We start from the raw sequence: 26,214 nt of genomic DNA, 5'->3' as shown, positions 1-26,214 counted from the left end.
TCCAATGTAAATATTTATTTCAAATACTATAAGTGCTTATGGTAACCAATGATACAATGTTAGACTCGACACGTCCACTAATGCTAGTCCTAGCCGTAGTATCACCACCTCGTGAAGCCAGTGCGTTGGCCGTTACGAACCCTTACAAAACTATATAATATCTATATTACATTATATAATATGATAAGTGAATTTTATTTACTATATTTTGTTTATTTTTCGGTAAACGGCTTGCAACACAATTTTTTTATTTTAGATAATTAGGTTAACCAAAAAAATCGATATAATTTTTCCTTAGCTTAGCATGGAAAACCTAATTATTATTTAAAAAAAAAAACGTCAACCAGCCATATACCGAAAGAACAACACTAGAAAATTTTATTTACCACTCCAAACATTCACTGAAGCAAATGTGTACAATATTTACGTCACTATTTCTCTATTCAGAGGCACACAATGCTTATAACTAAGTCTCATTGTAATAATATCCATTTTCACTGGTTAACAGTTAATATTTAGACAAAATTCTATATCATCTTGTAAATAATTTAAATTGACAATTGATAACATGAGAAAAAATGGCTAAAACAATATTTTTTTTTGTTGAGAATATGAAAAAAAAAAAACACCTTATGATTATGTAGAGTTGCCAGTTTAAATTATTTACTAAACGCTATAAACAAAAAGATATATATGCTAAGTAATTTTTGTCACATATACAATGTACATACAATAAAAAAAACCATAAACGTCCATATCTACTCTAAAACTATAGGCGGCCCTCCGACCTCGCAAACTGTGACCAGAGTCGGTTTACTTACAAACTACTAGAAAAAAAAATAATAATAATACATTTTCATTAAAAACTATTTATTACAGCTATGGGAGAGGTTTGGTGTGTAGGAAACATTTATTTACACTATTGATGTTGAATTTCCACTAAATTAAAATTTAATTAATTACACAAATTATTCTTTGTATCTATAGACTAAACTTTTTTTTTAATTTTTAAGGTGAGTGATAATTTGATAATGATAGCCTCAAACATTTTGAATGGAAACCAGTATTACAATTGTTATTATTAATGCTTAAACCTAATAAGCGACTAGAACTAAATAAAATACAAGCAATTTGATGTTGTCATGAAACTAAAGTTTTGTTGGTGCTATAATAAATATTGTATATTTACAAAAATGTTGCCATAATCGATATTAAATTACCTTAAAGATAGACCCAATTCTTAATATTACTCATAATTAGTATTGTGATTTAAAAAATAAAACAAAATCGACAAATGTAAACAAGTTTTTTTTCATCATTCACACATTCTTTAATTTAAAGAGCTACCTAATGAGTGGACATAATCTCAAATTCAAATCAAAAATTAATTCAATTATTATTGATTTGTATCATACTTTATTTATAATTCAATATTAGATATATATGGAAAATTGGGCCCAAAAGGTATAAGAAAAAACAATTTTATTTTAAATGATTAATCTGTCACTTGTGATAAAGTAAAAACAAAAAATCCTTTTGATAAAGGTACATAATAACATTAAAATAAACATATATCGATGCAACAGCATGCAATAAAATTATAATTTCCAACTTTATATAGGTGATTTTATTGTGCATAACATTGTGGATGTTACGGAACTCCGTAACAAACAAAAAAAACTATCCGTAACCGCAACCGATAATTTTGTACATGAATGAAGACTATATAAAATGTCTGTCACTAATAGATTCTTTAAATAAATTTCTCATAATTTTAATGTCTGTAAATTAAATTATCCAACACAATGAATCATCTGAAATAGTCTTGTATCCATAACTGAAATAGAATTAGTGCTCTTTTTATATGTTATACCTGTATCCCTGATGCATATGGTAGAAAACCATAATATTAGCACAATAAATAAATTCCAGAGAAGTATTACAATATAATATATTTAAGTAATATGTAAAAAATTGTAATGAAACTAAAGACATTGTTGATTATGATTTTTTTTATTAATTTGATATAATTGCATTTTTTTTCGTACTATATAAAACACTGGCGACTCCTGATAAGGATCAAAACAACTTAACTGTCGGCATTATATGTATGTTAAAAACGCTAAAAAATTATATTTCAGTTTACATATTTTATTAATTTGCACCATAAAATAATGTAAAAGATTTTGTTTCATTTTAATATTAATGTTAAATATTTATAAAATTTGTACTTGGTGGTTGTTGTTCAGTCCCTTTAGCATCCTTATAAAGAGTTAACACTGAATTTTTAAGATTAAAACAGAATTTAAAAATCAATCAATCCTAATCAAGAGTCTCTAGTATTTTCTATACTACGTTTTAGTGTTGCCAGATAAGAATCCAAAGTATTGCTGAAACTTTGAAATTATTTTAGTCAAAAATAAAAAAAAAACAAACAGACAGTGAACTATTTACATGACAAACAGACAGAAAAAAAGGCATCCAAATTGTTTCTATCCATAAATTTATATATAATAAATTTATCACATTCAACACTTAATTAGTCTTTTCACTTTGCATTTCACATGTTGATAGCATAGATAACGATATGTTGTGCCAAAAACATTTTTTATATTTTTTTTTAATTTCACAGCATTTCATAATTTTTTTGGCAATTAGTCAATATGATAAAACTTATAGCAATTACAAACTAAAATACTATGGAAATTTCACTACATCAATAGCAAATAAAACCAGCAATATATGTTATTCAGGAATTACGAAAATTAATATGCTTCGAGATAGAAAAAAACAATTGCAATACATACGAAATTACAAACAAAACAATTAAGTTCCACTAATAAACTTAATCTATCATAGAATATGTCTTTCACTCTTTTCACTTCACTATGCCACCAACACATCACTATACTATATCACGTTCATATGTCATTCACTCAATTAGTCCTTTTTCTCCTCACTGACCGATTCATCCAAGGATTCATTCACTGATTCATCTACAGATTCATTCACTGACTCGTTCACTTCACTTGTGTCTTGTAGCCCGCCTTCGGGCTGGGCCTCGCATCAGGTGTTCCGGAGCTCGACTAGCTTTACATCCTTAACGTGTAGGTTATGTTTGGATTTGGCCGCGAATTTGATGACAGCTTGTGTTGACACAAGGGGTACGTGCCTGAGATCCAATCTGTAAGGGAATGAATTTATTTATAAACATACACTGATTTAGACATTAACCAATCAACTTCAAGCTGTATACCGCATGTGACAAAGTAAGCAAAGGAAATCCCTAGCGTTACGACACTCCGCTCCCCATGTTCCGCCGAATTCTGGCAATGCGTGTTGAGTGGCGGAACTTTACCGGAGGAAACCGCCCTTTGTTTTCGACACCAGAACGAATTTTAAATATTTCATTTCCAAGAGTGGGGATCGAACCTCTACCTACACTGCTGAGTGCGGGATACAGCGTGAAGCAAAAAATATATATATCTAACATACCTAACAAGATTAGGACACCTGGCCAGGTGGTCCAAAGTGGCTTCAGTCAATAATCTACAACCAGCTAGTGAAAGCCGTTGCAATCCGTGATGAGCGAGCTGCGCCGCCCCTGCGTCTGTTAGCCTCGCGCAGGAAGATGCATCGAGTTCACATAGCTTTGGTAGCGCCTGCGAAGAATAGGTTTGATTTATTGGTTATATATTTTTGTGTGTAAAGTCTCGATTTGTTAATTATATATTTTTGTGTGTAGTACAATAATAATAATATTATATTTTAGCTGATTCATAACGAATAATTTAATATCAAGATTAGAAATACCTTATTTTCTGTTATGTTTCTAAGGATTATTATTATTTCATATAAAAATTAAAAAATGATAAGTTCTTAGAACTGTCGAATAGGTATTGCCAAACTAACAATATAGAAAAATAATTTAAAAAAAACCATCCAAAACCCACCTGAACTATATACAACATAGCAACATCTGTAATATCTGTTCCGGGTAACCTCAGTACAGCCAAGGCGGCCAGCCTCGACGGTTCCGTACCCGATCTGGCTCCACCTCCAGGCCTAGAGTTCTCTGGGGGTGCGAGGATACCTCTAAGTTTGGCGTCGTCGAGGCATCTAGCGAAAGACAGGTCTAGGGCTGTGAGCGGTGGACAAGAGCTGGAGCGAAGGGCTAAAGCTGCTTCAGCTGGAGAACCAGCTAAGGAGAGCGAACGGAGGGCTGGGAGACGAGCTAGCAACCTGAAAGAAAATATATTTTGATATATTTTTTTTATTTACGCTAAATCCTGCATATATTAGGGTAGGCAGAGGAAATAATATTACTAGACAGAATAGACTAGACTAGACACTATGTTCTCTTCGGTATTTCCGTCGAATTTTCGAGAAATTGAGTGTTTAGTCAATGCCGCACTTAGTTACGTTCTTACTATTACTATTTACAATAATTTTCATTCATTAATAGAAAAAAAAAAACATTTAATACGGATTGAACATTATAGTTTATAAATACAATAAAAGTACAAACTATTTACAAGAGTGCTATTTAATTTGGGCAAGTCTAAAATTAGTCAACATAAAGAATGCACATTAACAACAAAGTAATATTAAAACAAATTTAAAAAAACTACCAAAAACACACAGACAATCATGAAACGGATTACCACACTATATTAAATACCCCACTTAATTATAATATAGCAAAATAGAAAATAATTATTTCTCACCAAGCCAGCTGCCGCCTAGCCAAATGACACCACTCGAGACCCAAGCTGAGTGGCTGACGACGCGCTATGCCGGCGAGCTGAGCGGCTGATACACGGACTTGCACGAAGGACATACTGCGCCATAATGATGGATCCATCTGTAGATATATATATATATATATATATTTTATATTAGCTCGACTTTCTATCTTAGGTGGAACAGAGTAGGCAGAAGGAAACTAGTTATACGACACTGGGTTTCTCACGAACCGCCGAATATTAGATACATTGCATGTTAAATGGGAGAACTTGACGGTGCTTTGCTTTGTTACCAGAGCGAGAAAATCAATATAGCAATTAGTTCATTCCCAAAATAGGAATCGATGCCACAACCGTCGTGTTTTTAGTCACAAGCTTTTGCCACTGTGGACACGAATCTGTTTCAACAAACATATTTAATAAATTTGTTTTTACTTTACGGTGTTTTTTTTCAGCCCGGCATGTAGCAGGGTATATTTCCACCGAATTCTGGAGGCATTGTGTTGAGTAAATTTAACACTATAACGCCGCGCTTCACCTAGCCCCCAGAGCGCAATAATGAAAATAATTAATATTTGATTTCCTCTAATGAGAATCGGCAGCGGAAAACGGCGTCATGTTCTTACTGTACAATATCTTTGATAAACTAATTTGTGATCCAGAAATACTGACAAATAACTATCACAATGTTAAGTATCAATAAAACAATTTATACCAAATAAAATTCAAAATATCCTAATAAATCATTATACAAATACATAAATAGACATCAAAAAACTCACCGAATATTCCGCCCAAGCCTTGCACACTAACGCGCAAGTCGCTAACTCGTGGGGAGTGAGCTTTGCGAACACGCATAGCATTGCTTCTCTGTCCAACCACGGACAACCAGCTGTTGGTACTAGTGTGAAAGGGGCTGGCCGCACTGGATAGAGAGGTTTCTTTAGGACCTGGAATTGGAAATATATTATTACTATAGAGACAACCCAGCCGCGGCTTCGGCCGCTAGAACTACACAATTATTTATTTGCCAATCTTTGTGTTTTAATAATATATAATTTTAAAAATAATTCACTAACAGAGTAATTTTCTAGCAATTTTATAATTTTGTTTTAAACAAAATACTTTTATATTAGTATCACTTTTTAATTTATGAACTAGTTGAAATATGTCAAACACTAAATGTTAAGTGAAGTTCACAAAATATATTTTTTTATATTTACTGTAATTTATTGTAAATATTAAAATAGTGAAAGCTACTTTATGCGTTAAAATCGGTTTAAACGTTTCTGAGATTTCGAGAAAAATCTCGTCTGGCAAACAAAGCAGAAAATAAAATAGCATCAAAAAATGTCACTCACTTTCACGTTCGCCATCCACGACTATTGCCCCTAGAATAAAACATTTACGTATATTACGTAATTAAATATATTTTTACCTTGGCAGAGTGATGCGTCAGCTGCAAGGCCAGGTGTGCTCGCAACGCTTGTTTCTTAGGAGCTTCGTCCTCATCGCTGGAGCGACGTTTCTTCACCGCTGGCTCCCAGTCACCTTCGCGCTCGCCTTCACCAGTGTTGCCTTCTACATTGTCTTCCACTTCTGCTTTAATTTCTGAAAATATATATTTTTTCAGTTTTACACTAACTATATCTTGCGTAAAACAGGATAGGGAGGAAGAACATGGAGTCACAGTGCCTAATCTGCAAAATGTAAGACAAGGCACTATATTCCTATTTTCTGCTGGAATTTGAGACATTGCATGTTATTGATTATTGTTATTTGTTATTTTTTCAGATGCAAATATTAAGTAATATTGTATCAACAAATACTAAGTATTTCTGATAATTTGTATCTTTTAGAATATGATATAAAATGTATCTTTGATTGTTAAGTTAATTGTGTAATTTTACATTTAATAATATTAGTAATAAAATTAAAATATAAGAATAATGAACAAAAGCTCTCTTATCTTACCTTCTTCAGTTTTAATTTGACCATCAGTTTTGTTCTCCGTATCAGATCCAGTTTCCGATTTCACAGTTACAGGAGGAGGAGGAGGTACAGGTAGTTTATTCTGTAAGTAGTTCAATATAGATAAATTAATAATGAAAACCATTTAATTTTCTGTTTTATTTCAAAAGCATAATTAACTACCTACTATTACTTAATATTACAGGTACTAAAAATATATATTGGGTGAGCACCAAAATGAAATGTTATCAGGTAGGAAAAAAATTCTAACACTCATTTAGACCATGTTACATTTAAAAAAAACATTATAAGAAATAAATATTTTAAAATAAAATTAAAGTATATAAATTAATTAATTCAATATTTTTACTAACTTACCTGAGTATTATTGTGATGCTGACTTAGTTGACTGGCATCCGATCCAACACTCATGCGACGTAAATCTGATGACTTCTGACGAGCGCGGAAGTGGCGTGGCTGTAGAAAACAAAATATTATTCTGGTTTTTTAAATTCAATATTATATCGGACGAAATAGTAAATTAAAATAAATATACTAATTATGTTTAAGTGTAACTTTGCCACAAGCAATTCTTTAGATTACTATAATAAAATAAATGCATAAATCGTCATTTTTATTATTTGAACAATTATATTTTGTAAGTTTAAAAAAATTACCGTATTAATTAATTATTACTACAAATTGAATTCGATAAATAAAACAACAACACAAAAGACGCAAATTATCTTATACAACCACAAGTTTTTTTTCAAATTCACATATGAACACAAATATTAATTTCGTATGTCCATAATATTCTATTTAGATTTGGACTGCCATATTTTCTACAACTAAACTTTCTAAATACACAAATAACAACACAAACCTTATAATCATGATTAAGCCCCATAGTGGTACAAGTGGGGCACTCCCACGAATTGGGCAAGTCTTCATTGATCTGACCACCTGGTGGTACGCAGGCCGGGTGAACTATGCTGTAACAGACTGAGCACTCTCGTAGGGAAGATGGTCCGTTACGACCTGGAAATGGATTTTGAAATTAGAATTTATTGTATTTTTAAATATATATTTTTTTATAAAACTTAAAATGCAAGTAAAAATTATAGTATATAATTAATTATATTTATATACATAAAACAAAACGTCCGTTTCCCTCCTTACTGAAACTTCTAAACTTGTGAAAGGCGTGTAAATTGCTTGGCGAGGGTAGTGGAGAACTAAAACTAATTTCTTTAGAACGTGCTCAAAGAGCCATATTGAAAGTTATGCTACGAAAACCTAGGCGTTACGGTACGGATCTACTCTACCGTGACACCTCTATTCTATCAGTCAGGAAGCTCTTCATAATGTTGGTAATACTCCGCAAGCATAGAAGTATTGTTTTTAGGCCTAGTTGCAACCGTAATAAGTCCAGGGTCTGTGAAACTTTGTATTCCAGAACGAGGTCCGCTCTCACGCATTTTTACTATATCAGCGGCCACATTTATAATAAAATCAATAAACATAAGTATATATATCCACTACCTTTTATTAAATGCAAAAAAATTATTCGAACTTGGATTCACAAATTGTCCTACATTGAAACTGAGAATTTTCTTCTCTAAAAAAATAGACACTTTCATACCGAAAAACACAAGACGCGCATGCACGCACACACGCACACATATACAAACACATACAGACACATACACATACATACACACACACCCACTCATACATACACCTACTCACACATACTACATGTTATACTCGGCGTGATAATTACACTTTGTTCCATCGAGCAATAGTTTTATAAGTCTAGTTTTCTTTTTCTTTTTTGGTTTGATAACTAAGTTATTCAAATGTCTAAAATGTCATTAAAATTGTAAAGGGGCAAAGACGCTGGTGGCTGTGACACAGTCTATACTAGTACGGCTACCAACGCACTCCTCTTCACTTAAGAGGCAATTTGTAAAAAAATTAAGTTTGATTTGAATAAATATTTATTATTATTATTATTATAATTCCCAAAAAAGAAAAAGGGAGTGTACGCATAAATTCTACGCAAACTAAGTTTCAAAAGACGATTCTAGTGTCATATATTTTTCTTGTCTCTTAGAATTTTAGACTAGAAAAAAAGTTCTTGTACATTAATAACAATGCAAGCTATTTGCTAGAAACCAACGATGCCTTGTAAAATTAAAATCTTATTCCGATTTTTTAACTTAATATAATCTCTGGGGGGTCCTCATGCTTTTTACGTGACCTTCCTGCAGCATCTGCGACGAAATGTATTTTCAAAAGTCAACCAAGTTCTCCTGCTCCTCTCTTACCGCTCACTTTTCCATCATACATCACATAGATTCTTTCATCACTCATTCGTTCGACGTGCCCAACCCAGCTGAGCACGTTCTTCTTCATTCTCACCGTGACATCCTCGCTTGTATCTGCCATTCTGTGACATTCTTCATTGCGGATTTAATCAGCTAAGCTGACTCCGCCTATCCTTCGAAGAGATCGCATCTCTACGGCATTCATCTTTCTTTCATTCTTCTTCGGTAATACCCACGTTTCGCTGCCGTATAACAGCGTCGGTACCACCACTGCATTGTGTACGGCAAAAGGTGTAGCTGAACTGACGTTTAGCCATCTACGCCTTTCCACAACCATCTCGTATCTTCCATCTCTATTGAACATAAGTACTTCCCAAATATCCCGATTTTTTATTCCCATAGAACTAGAATCTGACTTGATGACGTCTTTTTATCAGCTTGGACTTTAAAGTAACTTTAATTTTAAGAACCAAAATAAAAAAAGCATTAAACAAAAAATAAAACCCAAACTACTTCTTAGTATATAAATAAATTACCCGAGTTACCCTTAGCCTGTGGCGCGACCGGAGTCTGCATCCACCCGTCGAGGTGACACACCGCACACGACGCCGTTATTGGCAGCATGGGCTGGGAAAATGAAAAAAAAATAGAAAAAATCTTTTAAGCATAAATTATATCAATTCTAAAGTATATAAATTTACCTGTAAACACTGTCGCATGATACAAGTCTGCTTGGCGCGTCCCAACCCACCGAATTTGACCATATCGTGACAGAACACGCAATCACCGCAGTCTGTGCGTTGGCATGCTTCGCATTTCTTGCACCTGTGAGGTTAAAATAAAATTTTAAATAAAATTAATAAAAAACAACAAAATGATCCGAAATATGATTTATGATGACTAAGATTTATTTTATATTATTTATTGATTCATTTGTTAAAGTTAAAGAATAAAGTTGAACTTTGATAATTAAAATCCCCCGATACAAAATTTACTGAATAATAGACATATTTCAAACAAAAAAAAATCAAAAACGACTCATCCTTTACGGAAGATATGAAGCCAGACATACATACAGATACAAACATACACAATCGCGTCAAACTTATAACTCTTGTTTTCGTTGGGGGTTAACAAAAAGATCACATAAAGAGATATTTTTAGAAATAATTTAAAAACATAATTTTTATTTAAACCAATCAAAAAACATAATAACAACAAATACCTAGTGCGTCGTCGTCTGGGAGCACTATTGGCGTGATCTGGTCTAGGACGAGCTGGACCACCGCGATGGCCGCCGCGACCACCACGACCACTAGACTGGCGTCTTTCACCAGTTGCTGACTCATCTGGACCTGAATTTAAAAATAGGTTAGTATTACTACAGTACAGTTTAGTCAACATGCAGATTTAATTTTTGGATTTTTCTTATTTTGATTATGTTCTTCCCGAGTAAGCAATGCGAACATTTTAGAAAGCCCATTTTCAAGGCAGATATTATACAATATTATTTTGAAAAAAAAAAAAAAACAATTTAAACTAGTATTTCTTGAGATTATCGATTAACCATCAATCTGTTGAGTTAAGTTCCGCCACTTAAGAAAAGACAATGTCGTTAATTAATTTGGAAAGCGAAACGAGCAACACGTTGTCGAACACGCCTCTACTCTACTATGTGGGGGATAGAACGAGCAGTCGTTATTTTACCTACCTTTTAATACAGGTATGCCAGTTATAGCCAAGTTCTGCTTATCATGTCTATGCTGTTCCACCAACGTTCTTACATCTCTAACCAGCGCTATGGGATCTGACAATAACTCTGGTACAGATTTACGTGCGGCCGGCAGCTGATGGAGGTATACTACTATGGCCTGAAATTATAGTTAATATATTGTCAAATTAAGTTTTTTTTGCTTTAAGCTAAATATAACAAATCCATTTGCTTAGATCGTTTTATAGTGAAATGTAAATATATATTATTTTACTATAAGAATATATTATATTTTCGTAATAAAAATCTAGGCATAGTTTCCAGTCATGGCGCATGGGCACAAGCGTGACTATAATAGCGATAGGTTTTGCGTTTGATTTCCAATCGAGGAAATGAAATATTCAATATTTATCTTCTTTGCTATGATGTCGTGAAGCTAAAAAAATATAATAAAAAAATTTAGGCATACCTTAAGTCCATGCAATTCGTTCTGAGTCAAATGCACATGTTCCTTAGGTGGTGGTGGTACAGCTGGTGGGGGTTGTCCTTCGGGGGCGAGATGGGAACGTCCTAGTAATGACGTCACATATCTATCTAGGACGTACCACAGCATTTCAGTGAAGAATGGGTAGCGGAACTTTTGTGGGACCTGTAATTTTGATAAAATATTTAATCAATAAGAATATTTTTTATAAAAATAAATAAACACACAGCAAGATAAGCTGAAGGAACCTAGTGTTAAAACATTTCGTTTCGTTCGTTGAGTGGCGAAACTCAACGCCGCGCTTTGCCTCGGCACCAGTGCGTAGAAAATTGAAATGGAAAGGAAGGAAATGTAAATATCATTCCGAGTGGGAATCAAACCCACAATCATTGCGTTTAGTCACATCTTGCACCACAACTGCCTCACTCTATATTTTCTTTTCTTTACATGTTCTTTTTTATAATAATATAAAAGAGAAAAAATCAAAAAGTCATCTAACCTTTGTCACATCTTCAACTTGAGCTATCTTCAATTGTTTTTCAATACCAAACTGATGTAAGAAGTTGCCACCAAACACTAGGGAGTCACTTGGCGTGTACACCGCGTGGATCCACCCGGTTGGTATGAAAAAAGTGTAGCCTGATTGCAGCTGAAATATTAAAATGACAATTTTTTATAACTTTTTTTATGTTATCAAAAATAAAGAACTTTTCTTCCCAAGTATGGAATAACACTTTGAATATATTATATTTTTTAAAGCTTCATGATGTAACCGGCATTTAGCTGGGTAGGCAGAGGGAACCTAGTGTTATATTCTGTTTCTTACTTTCTGCCATTAAATAATATTTCTTTAGGCACTGCCTTTTGCAGAATTTTTTTTAAAAACGGCGTTACTGCAGAAGCGCTGCTTTATATAATTAAGATTTGAACCACTGCATAATTTAATTTTGTTTCGTAAAATTTTTTTCAGCCTTAACTTACGATTACCTAAATTATAAGGAATAAATTGTAAACTAAAATACTTACATGAACTCTAATACATTTTTCAACTGTATCTCCAAAGAAAACGTCCGATTGTTTGCCAGACAGCACCCACTTTTCATACAATTGTAGATTTTCTTCTGTCGGTGGAATGAGCCAAAATACTTTTGCACCTGTTTAAAAAAAGTGAAATTGGACATTTACAGGTAGTTCACAGCGTTAGAGACCATTTTATAGATTTTTTTACGAGAAAAGCCGAGATTGTTTGATGTTTGACGTTAAGGCATTTGTATAGTCATTAATGCGTAAAATAGAAAAAAACCACAAAGTTAATAGTAATCAAAATGGAAGAATTATCAATGTTATCTATATATTATATAAATAAAAAACAAGATTTTTCAAGCAATTACAATATTTACCTCTCAAAATGTGATACCACACGGAAGTACCACCAAAATCAATGTGAAAATCTGTATAGCATCCCTTCACTGACATGAGGCAGTACTTTTGTACCTTCGGGTACATCATGTCATCTAGAGCGTTTGTAGATTCCGTCTGAAAATATGTAATATAACGATATAATACTTTTTTAGTTTCTCGCTTTATCCTGAATATAGCAGGGTAAGCAGAGAGAACGTAACGTCAAGATACTGTTCTTCGCTTTCCGTCCAAATACGTGGTGAAACTCGGGGAATGGAAATGATACATCTATCATCTATCTAAGTGGGAGATGAACCCACTACCATAGTCATGTCATGTCATGTTTTTATGTAAATCATTTTAGTTTTGAACATTCAACATCTAATTAAAATTATTGACAAATGAAGTTACTCATTTAAACCACAATTTTATTTATTTATTTTTATTTTAAAATTTTGTCACATTAGAATTGTGAAAAATAATAAATATTTTGAACGATCTCAAAACTTAATATGTATACACATAGTAAAAGAACGTAACTTAACACTGTACGCGAAACATGAAATGTATAAAAAATTCAAATAATTAAACGTAAAACTTTATTTAAATAAAATCACAAACTCTACATTGTCTTTTAAGACAAACATACCATAAGTATAACCAGAATTTTTCTCTTTACATATAGTGATTTTATATATAATTGATAATACCTGTTGATCTTTCAAATGTCTCGGCCACACAGTATCCACCCAGTCGATGAGACGCACTATACGCGGCGCTTGCACGTAGTTCTCCAAGCGGGTGTGGGAGAACTCCAGAGATATCACGTTTAGAAGCCTCTCTTTGTTGGGATCGTCGTAGTAGCGTTGCCAATCCTGATAATAAATATAAATAAATAAAATAGATCAACTTCACGCATATCCTGGAGCCTAGTGTTAAGACACTAAGTTTTACACTTTCTGCCGATTTTTTCGAGGCATTGCGTGTTTCCTGGCAGGCTCTGGGCCTTGGTGCCAGAGCGAAAAAAAAAAACATTAATAAATAATAATTCATTCAACCCATAACCGTCGCGTTACAGTAAAACCCTTGTTCCTTTGTGCCAGGACGACCTCAATTACAAATTAAAGTATTCATTGTCTTATAAGTTTAAGAATTGAATTAAAATACAAAATGGGGTGGCTGCGTAGGTCTTCGTATCGGTAATTCTTTCGACAGTAGAGTTAAAATGTCAATATTTATATGAACATATTTTAATATATATTTTTTATTATTTTAGAGGCACTGCGTGTAGAGAGAAGAAACGAAAATATCAAAAAAATTTTTTTTCGATTAGTAATCGAACATATTAATATGACACGCAAAAGGAACTGCGTTAAAAAACTTAGTTGAATTTTAATATTTTTTAATCGTGTTTCATGTTAATTGCATTGTTATCGGGGACTCAAATAGTAATTAACACTTAAGTAATACATAGTGAGGCCAGTCGTGTGTGTGACTGTAAACGGGACTGGTCATGGGTTCGATCCCCATTCGAGGAAATAAAATATTAATTAAAATTTATATTCTCATTCCTTTACTGGCGCGGCGTTGAATTCCGCTACTAACATGTAATACCTCCAGCTTAGGCGGTAAATAGGGAACGGAATGTCCTAATACTAGGTTCCCTCTGCGTACCCTGCACCGATTTGTTTACCTTCATAGTCATCTCAATATTTTTCTGCGTGTTTACATCCATGACGTCAAGTAGGCGCCTCGAGCCGACGCACATGCGCACGTCGTTCACTGTAAAGTTACTGGTTGGCACCCTGCAAACAAAGGAACAAAAATACCTTATTTACATATAATATATAATATAAAACAAAATACATAATATAAAATAAAACAGATTAAAAATATTATTGAAACATATTTTAATCTGTAGTTTATTGGTCATAGCATTGACTTTTACATGTCATAACTCATTGCATCCGCCGTACGTTCCTTCAGTCGTCCGCTTTCAGCGCTATAGAGCGGACGTGCCGCTACACTTCACATAAACTTTTCCATTTCAGGCTTCGGTTTATAATACGCCATTTCCTAGAGAAACGACCTTTACGTTTGTCTTTTGCTACTGCTTTTCATATTTAAGTATTTTATAGGACATTTAATAAACAGTATTTGCTAGGTATTTAAGTAATTAATATTCTTTATCGTGTCGCAATGTGAAGCTTAAGCGGCTTCCATTTTGTTTTAGAAATACGTACGCCTATAGAATTAGATTTGGAACTTATTTATATATACATAAAAGACAATAGTAATATTATTGCCGGTAGTTTTCGACTGGAAATAAAGAACTCTATATATATATAATATTACTTAGTATTATACTCTACGTAGAATATTGATGGCGTGGATTTGTTATTTAATTATGCTATAGACACGGGTCTCCCCATTTTAATTATTCATATAATTTTAACATTTTGTTATAACAAAAGAGATAGAGAATATTTCTATATTTTTATAGCGTCACACTGTATCCCGCATACAGCAGGGTAGGCAGGGGGAACGTAAGTGTTAAAACACTCCGTTCCTCATTTACGGCCGAATTCTGGAGGCACTATGTTCAACGCCGCTCTTTGCTTCGACACCAGAACGAAGAAAATGGTCATATTAAATATTTCAGTTTCTCGAGTGGAAATGGAATCCATAACCTAACCCGTTTCCAGTCACACTTTGCCGGTGCGCCATGACTGGCTAAAATAATTCATATAATTAATATGATGTTACTTTTATTGAAATCTATATAGATATATAAATCAGAAATTATATTTCTATAATATTTTTAAAAGGTATGTTGGAACATGGAGGCGAAGGCGGAGGCTCTACTAACAGCGAAATATTTAATGAAGTTATTCAACCTTAGGAGCATTATGAACTGTGGCTAGTTTCAAACTCTATTAATACTATGGTATATTATTTATTAATATTTTCATTTCTTCGCTCTGGTAACAGGGTAACAGCGCGGCGTTGAGTTACGCCACTCAACATGCAATGCCTGAAAATAATTCGGCGGAAAGTGGGGAACCTAGTTCCCTCTACCTACCCTGCTATATGTGCGATGTAACGTGAAACTGAAAAAAAAAGAAGCCTCATTCACCTTATATTTACCCTAGTCTTGTCCGAAATGTGTGTATAATACTTGTAACATTTTTCTGAAAAATACATTGCTCTAAATTAGTTCAACACATGTTTTTCACACCTGAACAAGGATAAATACAAATTGGAGAAATAAGCTTAGCTAACCTAACATTACAAAGAATAATTTAGAGATATAAAAAATCACCGAAAATAAATCTATAATTGTAAAATGATTTTATATGGTTTTTAAAAATAATATTCTTATTTTTACCATTTACGTTATTTAAGAAGAAAAACAGAAATAAAGCTAGAAACAAAAAAAAATAAGACTATCGCGCCAAACAAACTTCAACTTCTTGAATTTGTGAGGTATTGCTAAACAGAATTAATTATAAAAGTTCTTTTTTCAAGCTTTCAAGAGTACAAAAGTGAAACAAACAAGTTGTTTTTAATTTAATTAGGTATTACCTATTAGGAAAATATGATTCGCATGCTAATCAATCAGCTTTACTCTGTATCCCGCACAAAGCGGGATAGGCAGAGGGAACCTAGTTTTAAGACAATCTGTTCCTGACTATCCGACGAATTATCAGTAGTATCATTGCGTGTCGAGTGGCGGAATTCAACGCCGCTCTTTGCTTGAACACCAGAGCACAGAAATGGAAATATAAATTTGAATAAATATTTCATTTCCTCGAGGGGAGATCGAACCCACACCCACTGGCCTCAAAAGAAATTGCAGAAAAAAGACAAATCAATTTCTCGAAAAGAAGATATAGTTATACTAAACGTTAGGATGTTTATAGATAGACAGCTCGGCGTCGGTAATTTCATAATGGCAACCAACCAGTATCTTTATAGCGAAGAAATCACAATCGTATATTTATATAATTCCCCCACTCGGGGGGAATGAATTATTATTTATTATTATTTTTATTTCTTCGCTCTGGTGATAAGCCTAAAATATAGGTGATAAGCTCGGCGTCGAATTCCGCAGGGTGCGGGTTCGATTCCCATATTTAAAATATAAAACAATGTAAAGGTAATAGCGGAGAACAAAAACCAGTAGGGGTGTAAATGTCAAACGATAACATGACTATTGGTCATCTATTAGCAACCGGTCTAGGAGCACATTGCCTTGCACCTGCCACGTCGATATGCAGTTGCAAGGATGTTTTTTTTCTATTGCTATATAAAAGTTATTATACGTGAACGTGCGTGAATGCGGGATACAGCGTGAAACTGATAAAAAAAAATATAAAAGTCGAATTGTAATATTGTTATAATCTGAATTGTATACCGATAGAAAGCGATTGTTAATAGTAGTTTTTTTTATATTATATTATATCCTTAACCCCATAAGATATATGACTGTAATCTGTACACGCTACACGTGTAGGCAGATGTAGTGTTAAGACACTCCGTCGCGCTTTGCCGTGTCACCAGAGTGAAGAAATGAAAATATTAACAAATAAAAATTAATTCTCCCCGAGCGTGGATCGAACCCACACCCGCCACGTTCACAGTCACACGCTTATGACACTGCAAGGCAAGGATTATTATCAATTATTAAATAGAGTGGAGAGTTTACTGTATCTTTTTCGATAACAGTATATGGGCCGTGGATCGAATAGGAAATCGACAATCCGGAATTCAATTGAGGCTCTCATCATGCTATTCGGTATGAAAACACATATCTACCTACATAAATGTAGTATCGATTGGCCAACGCGAGTAGCGCCTATGATATATTTTTTAATAAACTAAAACGAAAACAATGTATAAAAATATTTTCGTTAAAAAAAACATGTTGTTGAAGATTAAATGAATTGTGTCGAAATCAACCTACTCATTTTAAAAATTAATAAATATCTCTCTTGATATATTTACGCTTCACGCTGTATCATGCACACAGCAGGGTAAGCAGAGGGAACCTAGTGTTAAGACACTCTGTTCTCTATTTTCAGCCAATGTGTGTTGAATGGCGGAATTCAACGCCGCCCTTGGCCTCGAAACCAAAAAGAAGAAATGACAATATTAAAAATATTCTTTAGTCGACCACGAGTGGGAATCGAAGCCATAACCGGTCGCGTTTACACACACACACATTTGTGCCCCTGTGCCACGACTGGCCTCTACATATATATTTAGTGCTTTTAACCATTAAGGCATCAAAAAAAAGCTTAAGAGAAGAGTTAGAAAAGTGGGGATGTCGGGAGGAGTGTATTCAAACATATCTATGGTATAGCAGACGGCAACAGCAAGTAACATCAAACTCTACCATCAATAAATACTGAATCACCATTCTTCAGCGACTAGTACCTACAATATTATCATACCCAACGTCCAAAAACCAAAACTAAAAAATCAAACTAACAACGACAAATTAACAAAGAACATAGAAACGAGTCACTATGCATATATCTCATTTTAGTGTCACAAAATTCTATATATATAGTCAACCGACTATGTTAACACATTTACAGGACAAGCTATATTATAGGATAGGATAGTATCTGGCGTGCTCTAATTGCATCGGACCCGGCAATTCCGGGGAAAGGCTGGGGGCGGAAGCAAACTGCGTAGGTGTTTAAAAGGTTCCCGATGCACTCGGTAACTTGATTTTCGTGGAACGAGCTTTTAAAACTGTCTTTTTAATGTATATATATATATACACACACACATTAAAAAGACAGTATATATATATATATTCTATATCTCGTAGGTAGTTAGGTAGGCATAACCTAATAATTTTAATTTTCATTCATTGAAATTTGAGACAATGGTGTAGTGGCCGGTACTAAGGCAAAACTGCGATGAGTTCTTTCTGACTAAACACGCAATGCCACGAACGTTTGTCGGAAAGTAGCTAACGGAGTGTTTTAACACTAGGTTCTCTCTGCCTATACCGTCATAGAAAAAATAGAAATTTGGCAAGAAAATATTAATTTTAAATTAATGCATTTTGTATTATTTGAATAAAAACACCACGTTAATACTCTACAAAAAGTAAATTTTAAAATACGACTCTACAAAAATAACTAATACTTCCGTAGTATCTATCGCCTATGTAATTTTGTTCTATATTTTAATATACATACATTCGATTGAAAATTGTAGCTTTGACCGGATCATTCATTATCATAAACATATGCAACTCGCTGTGGTTATCATTATCTTTCCATATATAAACAAAGGTTAAAAAAAACGTTCCCCTTCACGTCCCTTTTGTCTACACCAAACTAAACCCAAACCAGGATCGAACCCCAACACCGTATTGGTTAAAAACGTTACCACTACGCCACTAGTTAGTCTATTTTATATTCTCTACAAATCTAGTACTCGAGGGAATTGCGAACGTTAACTACAATCAAATCAATTGATAAGACCGCGGTTATCGGCCTATATTAGAGTTTAAATTATTTTTATTTATTTTGTCGGGTCATATTTATGTTTTGTATATTTGTTTTATAATATTGGTTATCATATTTTGGCCGTGATGGCGCAAGAGGACAAGAGTGTGACTGTAACGCGACAGATGTGGGTTCAAACCCACTCAAGGGAATTAATTATTATAAAAACGATTTAAGTTCAGCCACAAAACATGCAGTGTCTCGAAAAATTCGGCGGAACGTGGAACAGAGTGCCTTAACACTAGGTTCCCTCTGCCTATCCTGCTGTGTGCGGGATACAGTTTCACTATAAAAAATAATAATTTTAATCACAACCGCCATGATTACTTTTTTTTAATGTCACCTATCTAAGAACTTTTGGGCTGCTAAAACGAATCTAACTCTACCTCAATTATGTAAATCCGTTCAGCGTTTCTGGAGATATGAGGTAATAGAGAATATTACAGACATACATACAAGATACGCGCGAAAAACATAACACTTCTTTAGCAGTCGGGAATAAGCGAAGGGAAGTATGTTTCAAACGAGTGGGCATTACTGAATGAATACATGAACAATTTAATTATAACAACGGCAAGCACAAATTGGTTTAAGTTGTTAAAAGTTACATTTATTTATTAATCAAATAGCAGCTTCATTTAAAAGGATTTTAATTGAAGCTGATTTCAAAGTGTTTCCTCCCTTACTTTACAGTAAATATATTTTTTTCCTTTTTTATTCTTACATACTGTCTAACTGCATATTAGACTAATAGCCCTCAAAATCTCAGCTTTGCTAAAATGACGTAGGTCTCACGGACGGCTCTGGGATCTTTTGATGAGTAATATATGTATAGAATTTAAAAAAATAATAATAATAATATTTTTTAAAATTCTGTTTTGTTAAATAAAGAAGACAGTGGGAACCCGCTGGATTCAAAGGGCGCAGGACCGGACGGAGTGGCGAACATTGGGGGAGGTCTATGTCCAGCAGTGGACTTTAAAAGCCTGATGGATGGATGGATGGATGAAATAATTGTTAAACGTCCGTAAATAACCTGATTATGGAGATTCAACGTCGTACTAAAATCAATGAAATGCGAAAACACGCGTGACCTTTATGAGCGCCGACACGTAAACGATTCTATCGGTCTAATATTTGCAGAAGTAAGTGCATGCTGGTCGTCGTTCGATTTTTTTTCTCACGCACTAGACTATTAGAGGCCATTCGTGGCGCAGTGGCACGAGCGTGTGAATGCAATCGTGACAGGTTGCGAGTTCGATTTCCACTAGAGGAAATGAGATTTAACAATTTCATTTCTTATCTCTAGTGTCGGGATGAAGTCGAGATGCCTCCGGAATTCGGTGTTATATTTTTTTTATTAATTAAATAAAAATATTGACATAGAAATAATATTTATTATTCTATGCATACTACTATAGCCAGAGACATAAAGCTTAACAGTAACTGACATAAATTTAAAATCAATATAATTTATTCTATATGATAATTGACCATGTTTCACTATGAATGAAGTCATATTACTTTTGTATTATATTGAAAATAATATAATCATAGTAAAGTATTCTTTTAACAAAAAATATAATTTAAATTCAAGACATTGTCTATGGCTGGTGTCTATGAGTTTTATAGTGATCTTAAATTCCTTTTAATCTCAAAAGTAAAAAAACCGTAAAATTTAATCCAAATCTCTATCACATTTTAAGTAGAAGATATTATATACGACTTTTAAAATTATATTATTATTAAAAATTAAATAACAAGTTTTTTTTTTCTAATTGTTGATAAATTATGTATATTTAGAATTCAGGACAGCAGTACAAAAGACTTGTCTAACTTCCATGAAATAACGTTGCAAATTGAAATGTTTATAAACATGTTTTGGTGATGATAACATCTACATGCTCGCATACACATACGTTAAACATAAGGCATCTCGAAGTATACATTCAGCTTCACGCTATATCCTGCACACAGCAAGGTAAACAAAGGGAACCTTAAACCTTAAAATCCAAAAAAATACAATTCTCTATAATTGAGTGTCAAATGTCACAGTATAGTACGACTGACGAATCGTGGCCAACTTAAAGGTAGCAAAGCAGATAAATATTTGATTTCGGGACTTATCCTAACTTTTGGTTGTTTACTTCCCAAGTGAAAACAACACAGAAAACCTAATTTCATAGTGCTCATGACTCGTCGATCGTACTATATCTGACCGTAACAAAATAACATAAAAATAATTATTTTTTCAGTAAGTATGTACATATTTTATCACAACGATTACATAATTCGGTTTCATCAATGTCACCGCTTATGTCAGTGCGTATGTAAAATATTTTATTGTCTATGTTCAATACAAATGATTATTTTAAAAAAAAATAGTTCGAAATGCCAACAGATTAAAAATAAATTAAACAAGCGCGGTAAAAATATAAAAACGTCATTTTTACTTGCCAAGTATAGACATTGTAACGTCAGTAACTCATCGAGTCTGTGGCTTATATGGCTAGTGGACTAGGAAAAGCGAGTTTGTAAGCGAGTAACCACTTATGTCACGTTCGCATTATAAATTGGGTAGTAGATACAAATTAAAGAATTAAATGTTTATCGCCTATTTGTACTTGAAACTTTAAGAAGTAAAATATAACAAGTGAAGTTAATGAATACCTTACTTAACGTTGAACGACAAACTCATAAAAGAAAAAAATAAATAAATGTCAGTTATACTTATTCATTGTTATTATCAAGTTACAACGAAAAGTCTAATTATACATATAATTATGAACAGTTTAATTTTGTATCTTGGCAACACTACTCCATTTTCATATAATATTTATATACCCAAAAATTACCCTAATTCTAAATACTAAACTTTCATATAAAAAGCATAGTAATCCGAGTCTCAACCTAGGATAAAAATTAAAGTATTATATGTATAACCTATGGTCCAAACAAAACAAATGTCGCCCAAAAGTTCAAACTAGTACGTACAATTCACGTCGTACGTGATCAAAAGTAGACGACAGACTCGTAAGCACATTAATACATTTCCTGCTTCGTCTTAAGAAGATAAGATTTAGTTATACAGCTTTTAAGTTCGCTGCTTTCTTAACATTGACAGTGAATTGTTTTGTATTAAAATAAAATGAAACTTTACATTTAATTAGGGGGAAAGATAAAATTATTTTTATACATATTTTTATATAATCCTATAATTCCGCCAATTTGTTAAGATTTTCCTTTTATATTTACTTTGAGGCGCCATAATTTTGATTTATTTACATGCCCCAAATATAAACATAAGTCCTATCGTTGTTTATTTTATTAGGAAGAAATTTATTAAAAAGTAGAGTTTACTCTTTCTTAAAAATGAACAGAGCTGCAAACGTCAGTAATAAGTTAAAACGTTTTTTTTTTCTTATTTAGCAAAAGATAATTCTCTTTGTCATATTAAACCAGTCAGTCTCCTATCGCTTATATTATAGCATTAAATCAAAATACAAATTTGACATCCACGTGACATTTCCATCCAAATTCACACAGATAAAAATAATAATTTGACAAACACGTGAATAGTCAAATGAGTACTCGTGTATTCTAACAAAATTCAAGGCGAAAAGCGAAATCCCTTTCAAATAAATACGGTTAGATGTCTCAAATAACACTGTTTTTATTCTTAAAGATTTCTAAATTAGTATAAGCTAATGCCTAAGCAAAAATACGTTTACGTTGGCATATTCCATGATAAAATATCCTTATCATTTCGATTAAAGACATTAAATGGCGACACCGTCTCCTGGTTACCTACCGCCTTATTTAACGTCAGTCAAGGATTAAAATCGAGATTGTAGATGAAATAATTTTCCCAAATATTTGTGTTATATACTTCTCTTCAATGTACAATGTCTGTTAATATGAAATCATTATTGGCACTACCTTTTAGTTCTTTTATTATTATTTTTTGTTAATATAATGACATTTAAGTTGCCCTCTTTTATCTTATCTTTATCTTACTTTTAATAATATTTTTCGCCTGTCATCGCAAAATTAGGCCAATTAAAACAAAATGTTTAGATAAAGCCTATTAAAACTTATATTCGTCCAGAAGCGTTAACAATATACGATTAGGAATAGCAATGATCTGACTCTATATTTACATAAATAAAACAAAATAAAACCAAAAATATAACTACCTATGACAATTTACATTTACAGACAACATACATTTAAATTACGTATTACGTTACGTATACAAAAAAAGAAGATTTCAAAAGTTTTAAAAACCAATTTACCATATGGCTCTCCATTATGAAAATAAACCACTGACTTTTGTTATTTGACAGTTACAATGTTGAATGAGGTAATGACAGGTTTAAAAGTAATTAAAGGTGGATAGGAATAAGTAAATTAAAAAAATATTTCAAGAAAATGTATACAATTTGATCACAATGGGACTCGAGCCCGCACCTCTTGGAAACTGTCCAATAGTTCTGACCACTAAGCCATGTTCTTAAATAAATTGATTTAGTTTAAATGTTATATATTTGTTTTATTCAACAAGTGCTCTAAATTTTGTATCAAACATAGAGTTAAAAGATATGTTCATATACAAAAATGTAGGTTAACCCAGAAAAAATCTTTTTTTTTTTTTCAATTTAATTTAAAATTACAACATATTTCATAATAATATAATTTTGAATTTTTATAAAAGATATTTGACTTACCTTAAACCCAATCCCACTTTTTCTTTAAAAAGCAATGGAGTAGTGAATCCATTTTTCTGTAAGTATGATACGGTGAGATCGGTTCCAACCATTTCCAGCACTGCACCTGCATGCTCAAAGCGAGGACTCTCCAGCTTATCAGCGAGAGAGAATCCCCGTCCACCTTCAGCTTCATCATCTCCGAGAGCCCATTCATCAGAGTAGAGCTTGCGGTGTTTGCGTTCCCGCTGTTATGTAAACAAAATGTATTTTTAAGATTTTTATTAGTACATGACTTTTATGATGTTTTTTTTATGTTTAATAAAGATTTACTATTTTACTCTTTTTTCTATGATTATATAATAGATAATATTAACTTTTATTATATTCTATTAAGCTGGTCAAAATGGAAGCAAATTGTATAGTCACTATAATATAAACAATGACACAGGAAAGTGACATTTAATGAAGAATTCTTTAATTTCTTTCTCTATATGAATTTCAAATTGCAATAGTTCTTTAGAAATGGGTGTGAACTTTTTTTTTATTATATCTTTATCTAATAATGAAAAATAGTGATATGACAATGTGTTTCATAGTGCTTCATTATCAAGTAGGTTACTTTTTTAGTAATTTCAAGGCCAATGGATAACTATTGGTCATATAGTAGCTGCATAAAGCTACTTCGTATCGTATAACAATAAAACTTACGAGCTAGTACCGATCGAGTTCGTTTATTGACAACGAGTCTAATGTCTAATCATATAGGTATTAGCATTCACAGTATAAAACATTGTTTAGGACATTCGTCTCGCAGTCAGCGAATAATTGTTGGAGAGAAGATTATTTAAGTAATAAACTAGATTACGAGCGAACTCGACGTGTGGTCGCACCGCGCACGCCCCTGGCCGCCTGCCCTCCGCCAGCCCGCGGGAGTTCTTCGTCCCTACCAGTACCAGATGCCCACTAGGTATGCTCGGAGCACGACGTTGCCACCGTGCGCAATTTACGTATTGCCCATTGTCAACGTCGCTACATCGCAATGCCGAGATCTTCGAAACTATTATAGATTTTGACACCTTCTCGCATGCGCGAATGCATACGGCCGCCGCGTTTTAAACTTGCTGGCGGCGTGAACGCAAAAAAAATAAGTCCGACGACCCTCATTAATTGTCATTGTTTTCAATGGCTTTATCAAGAATACATTTTCTAATATGCTCCTGTTCTTTACTAAAATCGATACACGATGCAGCGATGCACCATTTCATGTTTACGTGATCCCAGATAAAGCCACCATGGCGTCACCCGGGTCTAAATACGTAAAATTCTAACAATAAACACTCACCAGTTGCCTCTGAAGTTGTTTTCTGTTATTCAGCAGTGTTTCCGACATGTTTCTGTGGGTCAGAAACACTGCACCACGAGATTTGCACTATTTTACGTAAATATTTTACACGGAGCACGAGAAAAAGTAACGCAATCCACCATTTGCAACAGTCGACACTGCTGCCAACAACGCGGCGAGCAATCACTCTGGCAACAAACTGAAGGTTGGCACTATGTGCGGCGCTCTATTGGTTTATTTGTTAAGTAAAAGGGCGGGTGATCTCAAAATATTTTGTATTAAAATTACTGCCGTCTAAACAATCCTTAAATTTTCATTTGTTATGGCTAATATACGATGATTTAAAATAGATTTGTTAAGTTTATACCATTTATAGAGTAAATAATATATTTATAAGGTTTTCTGATGAAATTAACTGTAACAATTTTATAGGTAAACAACATCTTGCTATTCAACATTGTCATTGTCGACATTTGTTAAAAATATTTATTGAAAAAATTTAAATATATATATTTGTTTTGTTTATAGCTTGAAGTTATTACACAATGTGATTTAAATTACAAGTTTATTAAAAATATTATGTATGGTCAAAGCTAAGTCTAATAGTTTTATATTTGTCTATGCTTAGATTACGATAATCTCTAAACTACTTATGGCCTTAGAATTAGATATAAATTTTCTTATTGGAATAAGTTTTTCGTGCCTATTAATTATGAATATTTAGTTATTTTTATTACGTTTAAGTTTTATTAACATTGCTTATAATTTCTTAAATATACAAATATGAAAATATACACTTAAATATACATATTATATGTTTATGATACTTACATTGTTTTTTATTAAGCTATCAATTTAGATTGATGAAAAATGTTGAAAAATGAGAAATGTATATTGCATTCGTAAAAAGATATATACATATCAATTTTCTTTTAAAAAAAAAAATTTTGTTACACTAAAATGATTGCTATGCTTGCAAAATTTATAA

At 32.9% G+C, this 26,214-nt stretch overlaps 1 protein-coding gene across 2 annotated transcripts; it reads right to left on the bottom strand.

Annotated features, from left to right (window-relative positions):
* Kdm2 (Lysine demethylase 2) lies at positions 1 to 25,407 on the bottom strand. Of its 2 annotated transcripts, none has more exons than XM_085204460.1 (21): positions 25,227 to 25,407; positions 23,903 to 24,129; positions 14,339 to 14,450; positions 13,356 to 13,520; positions 12,645 to 12,780; positions 12,271 to 12,398; positions 11,744 to 11,893; positions 11,230 to 11,409; positions 10,761 to 10,920; positions 10,275 to 10,404; positions 9,751 to 9,874; positions 9,586 to 9,676; positions 7,603 to 7,757; positions 7,095 to 7,193; positions 6,720 to 6,819; positions 6,184 to 6,356; positions 5,528 to 5,695; positions 4,728 to 4,864; positions 3,954 to 4,242; positions 3,496 to 3,662; positions 1 to 3,184 (listed from the first exon to the last, which is right to left on the bottom strand). In XM_085204460.1, the coding sequence occupies exons 1-21, from the start codon at positions 25,272 to 25,274 to the stop codon at positions 3,067 to 3,069; spliced, it is 3,057 nt and encodes a 1,018-aa protein (XP_085060586.1). In that variant the 5' UTR covers positions 25,275 to 25,407; the 3' UTR covers positions 1 to 3,066. The 2 variants fall into 2 exon arrangements, with proteins under 2 accessions (XP_085060586.1, XP_085060595.1); XM_085204469.1 differs by having other exon boundaries at positions 9,595 to 9,676.
* Positions 25,408 to 26,214: the final 807 nt, after the last annotated feature.

This window comes from Heliconius melpomene, chromosome 2 (genome assembly GCF_056956725.1).
Source record: "Heliconius melpomene rosina isolate 202511_hmr_F chromosome 2, ASM5695672v1, whole genome shotgun sequence".
Classification (NCBI taxonomy): domain Eukaryota; kingdom Metazoa; phylum Arthropoda; class Insecta; order Lepidoptera; family Nymphalidae; genus Heliconius; species Heliconius melpomene.
This window is presented reverse-complemented; position numbering and strand designations above follow the sequence as displayed.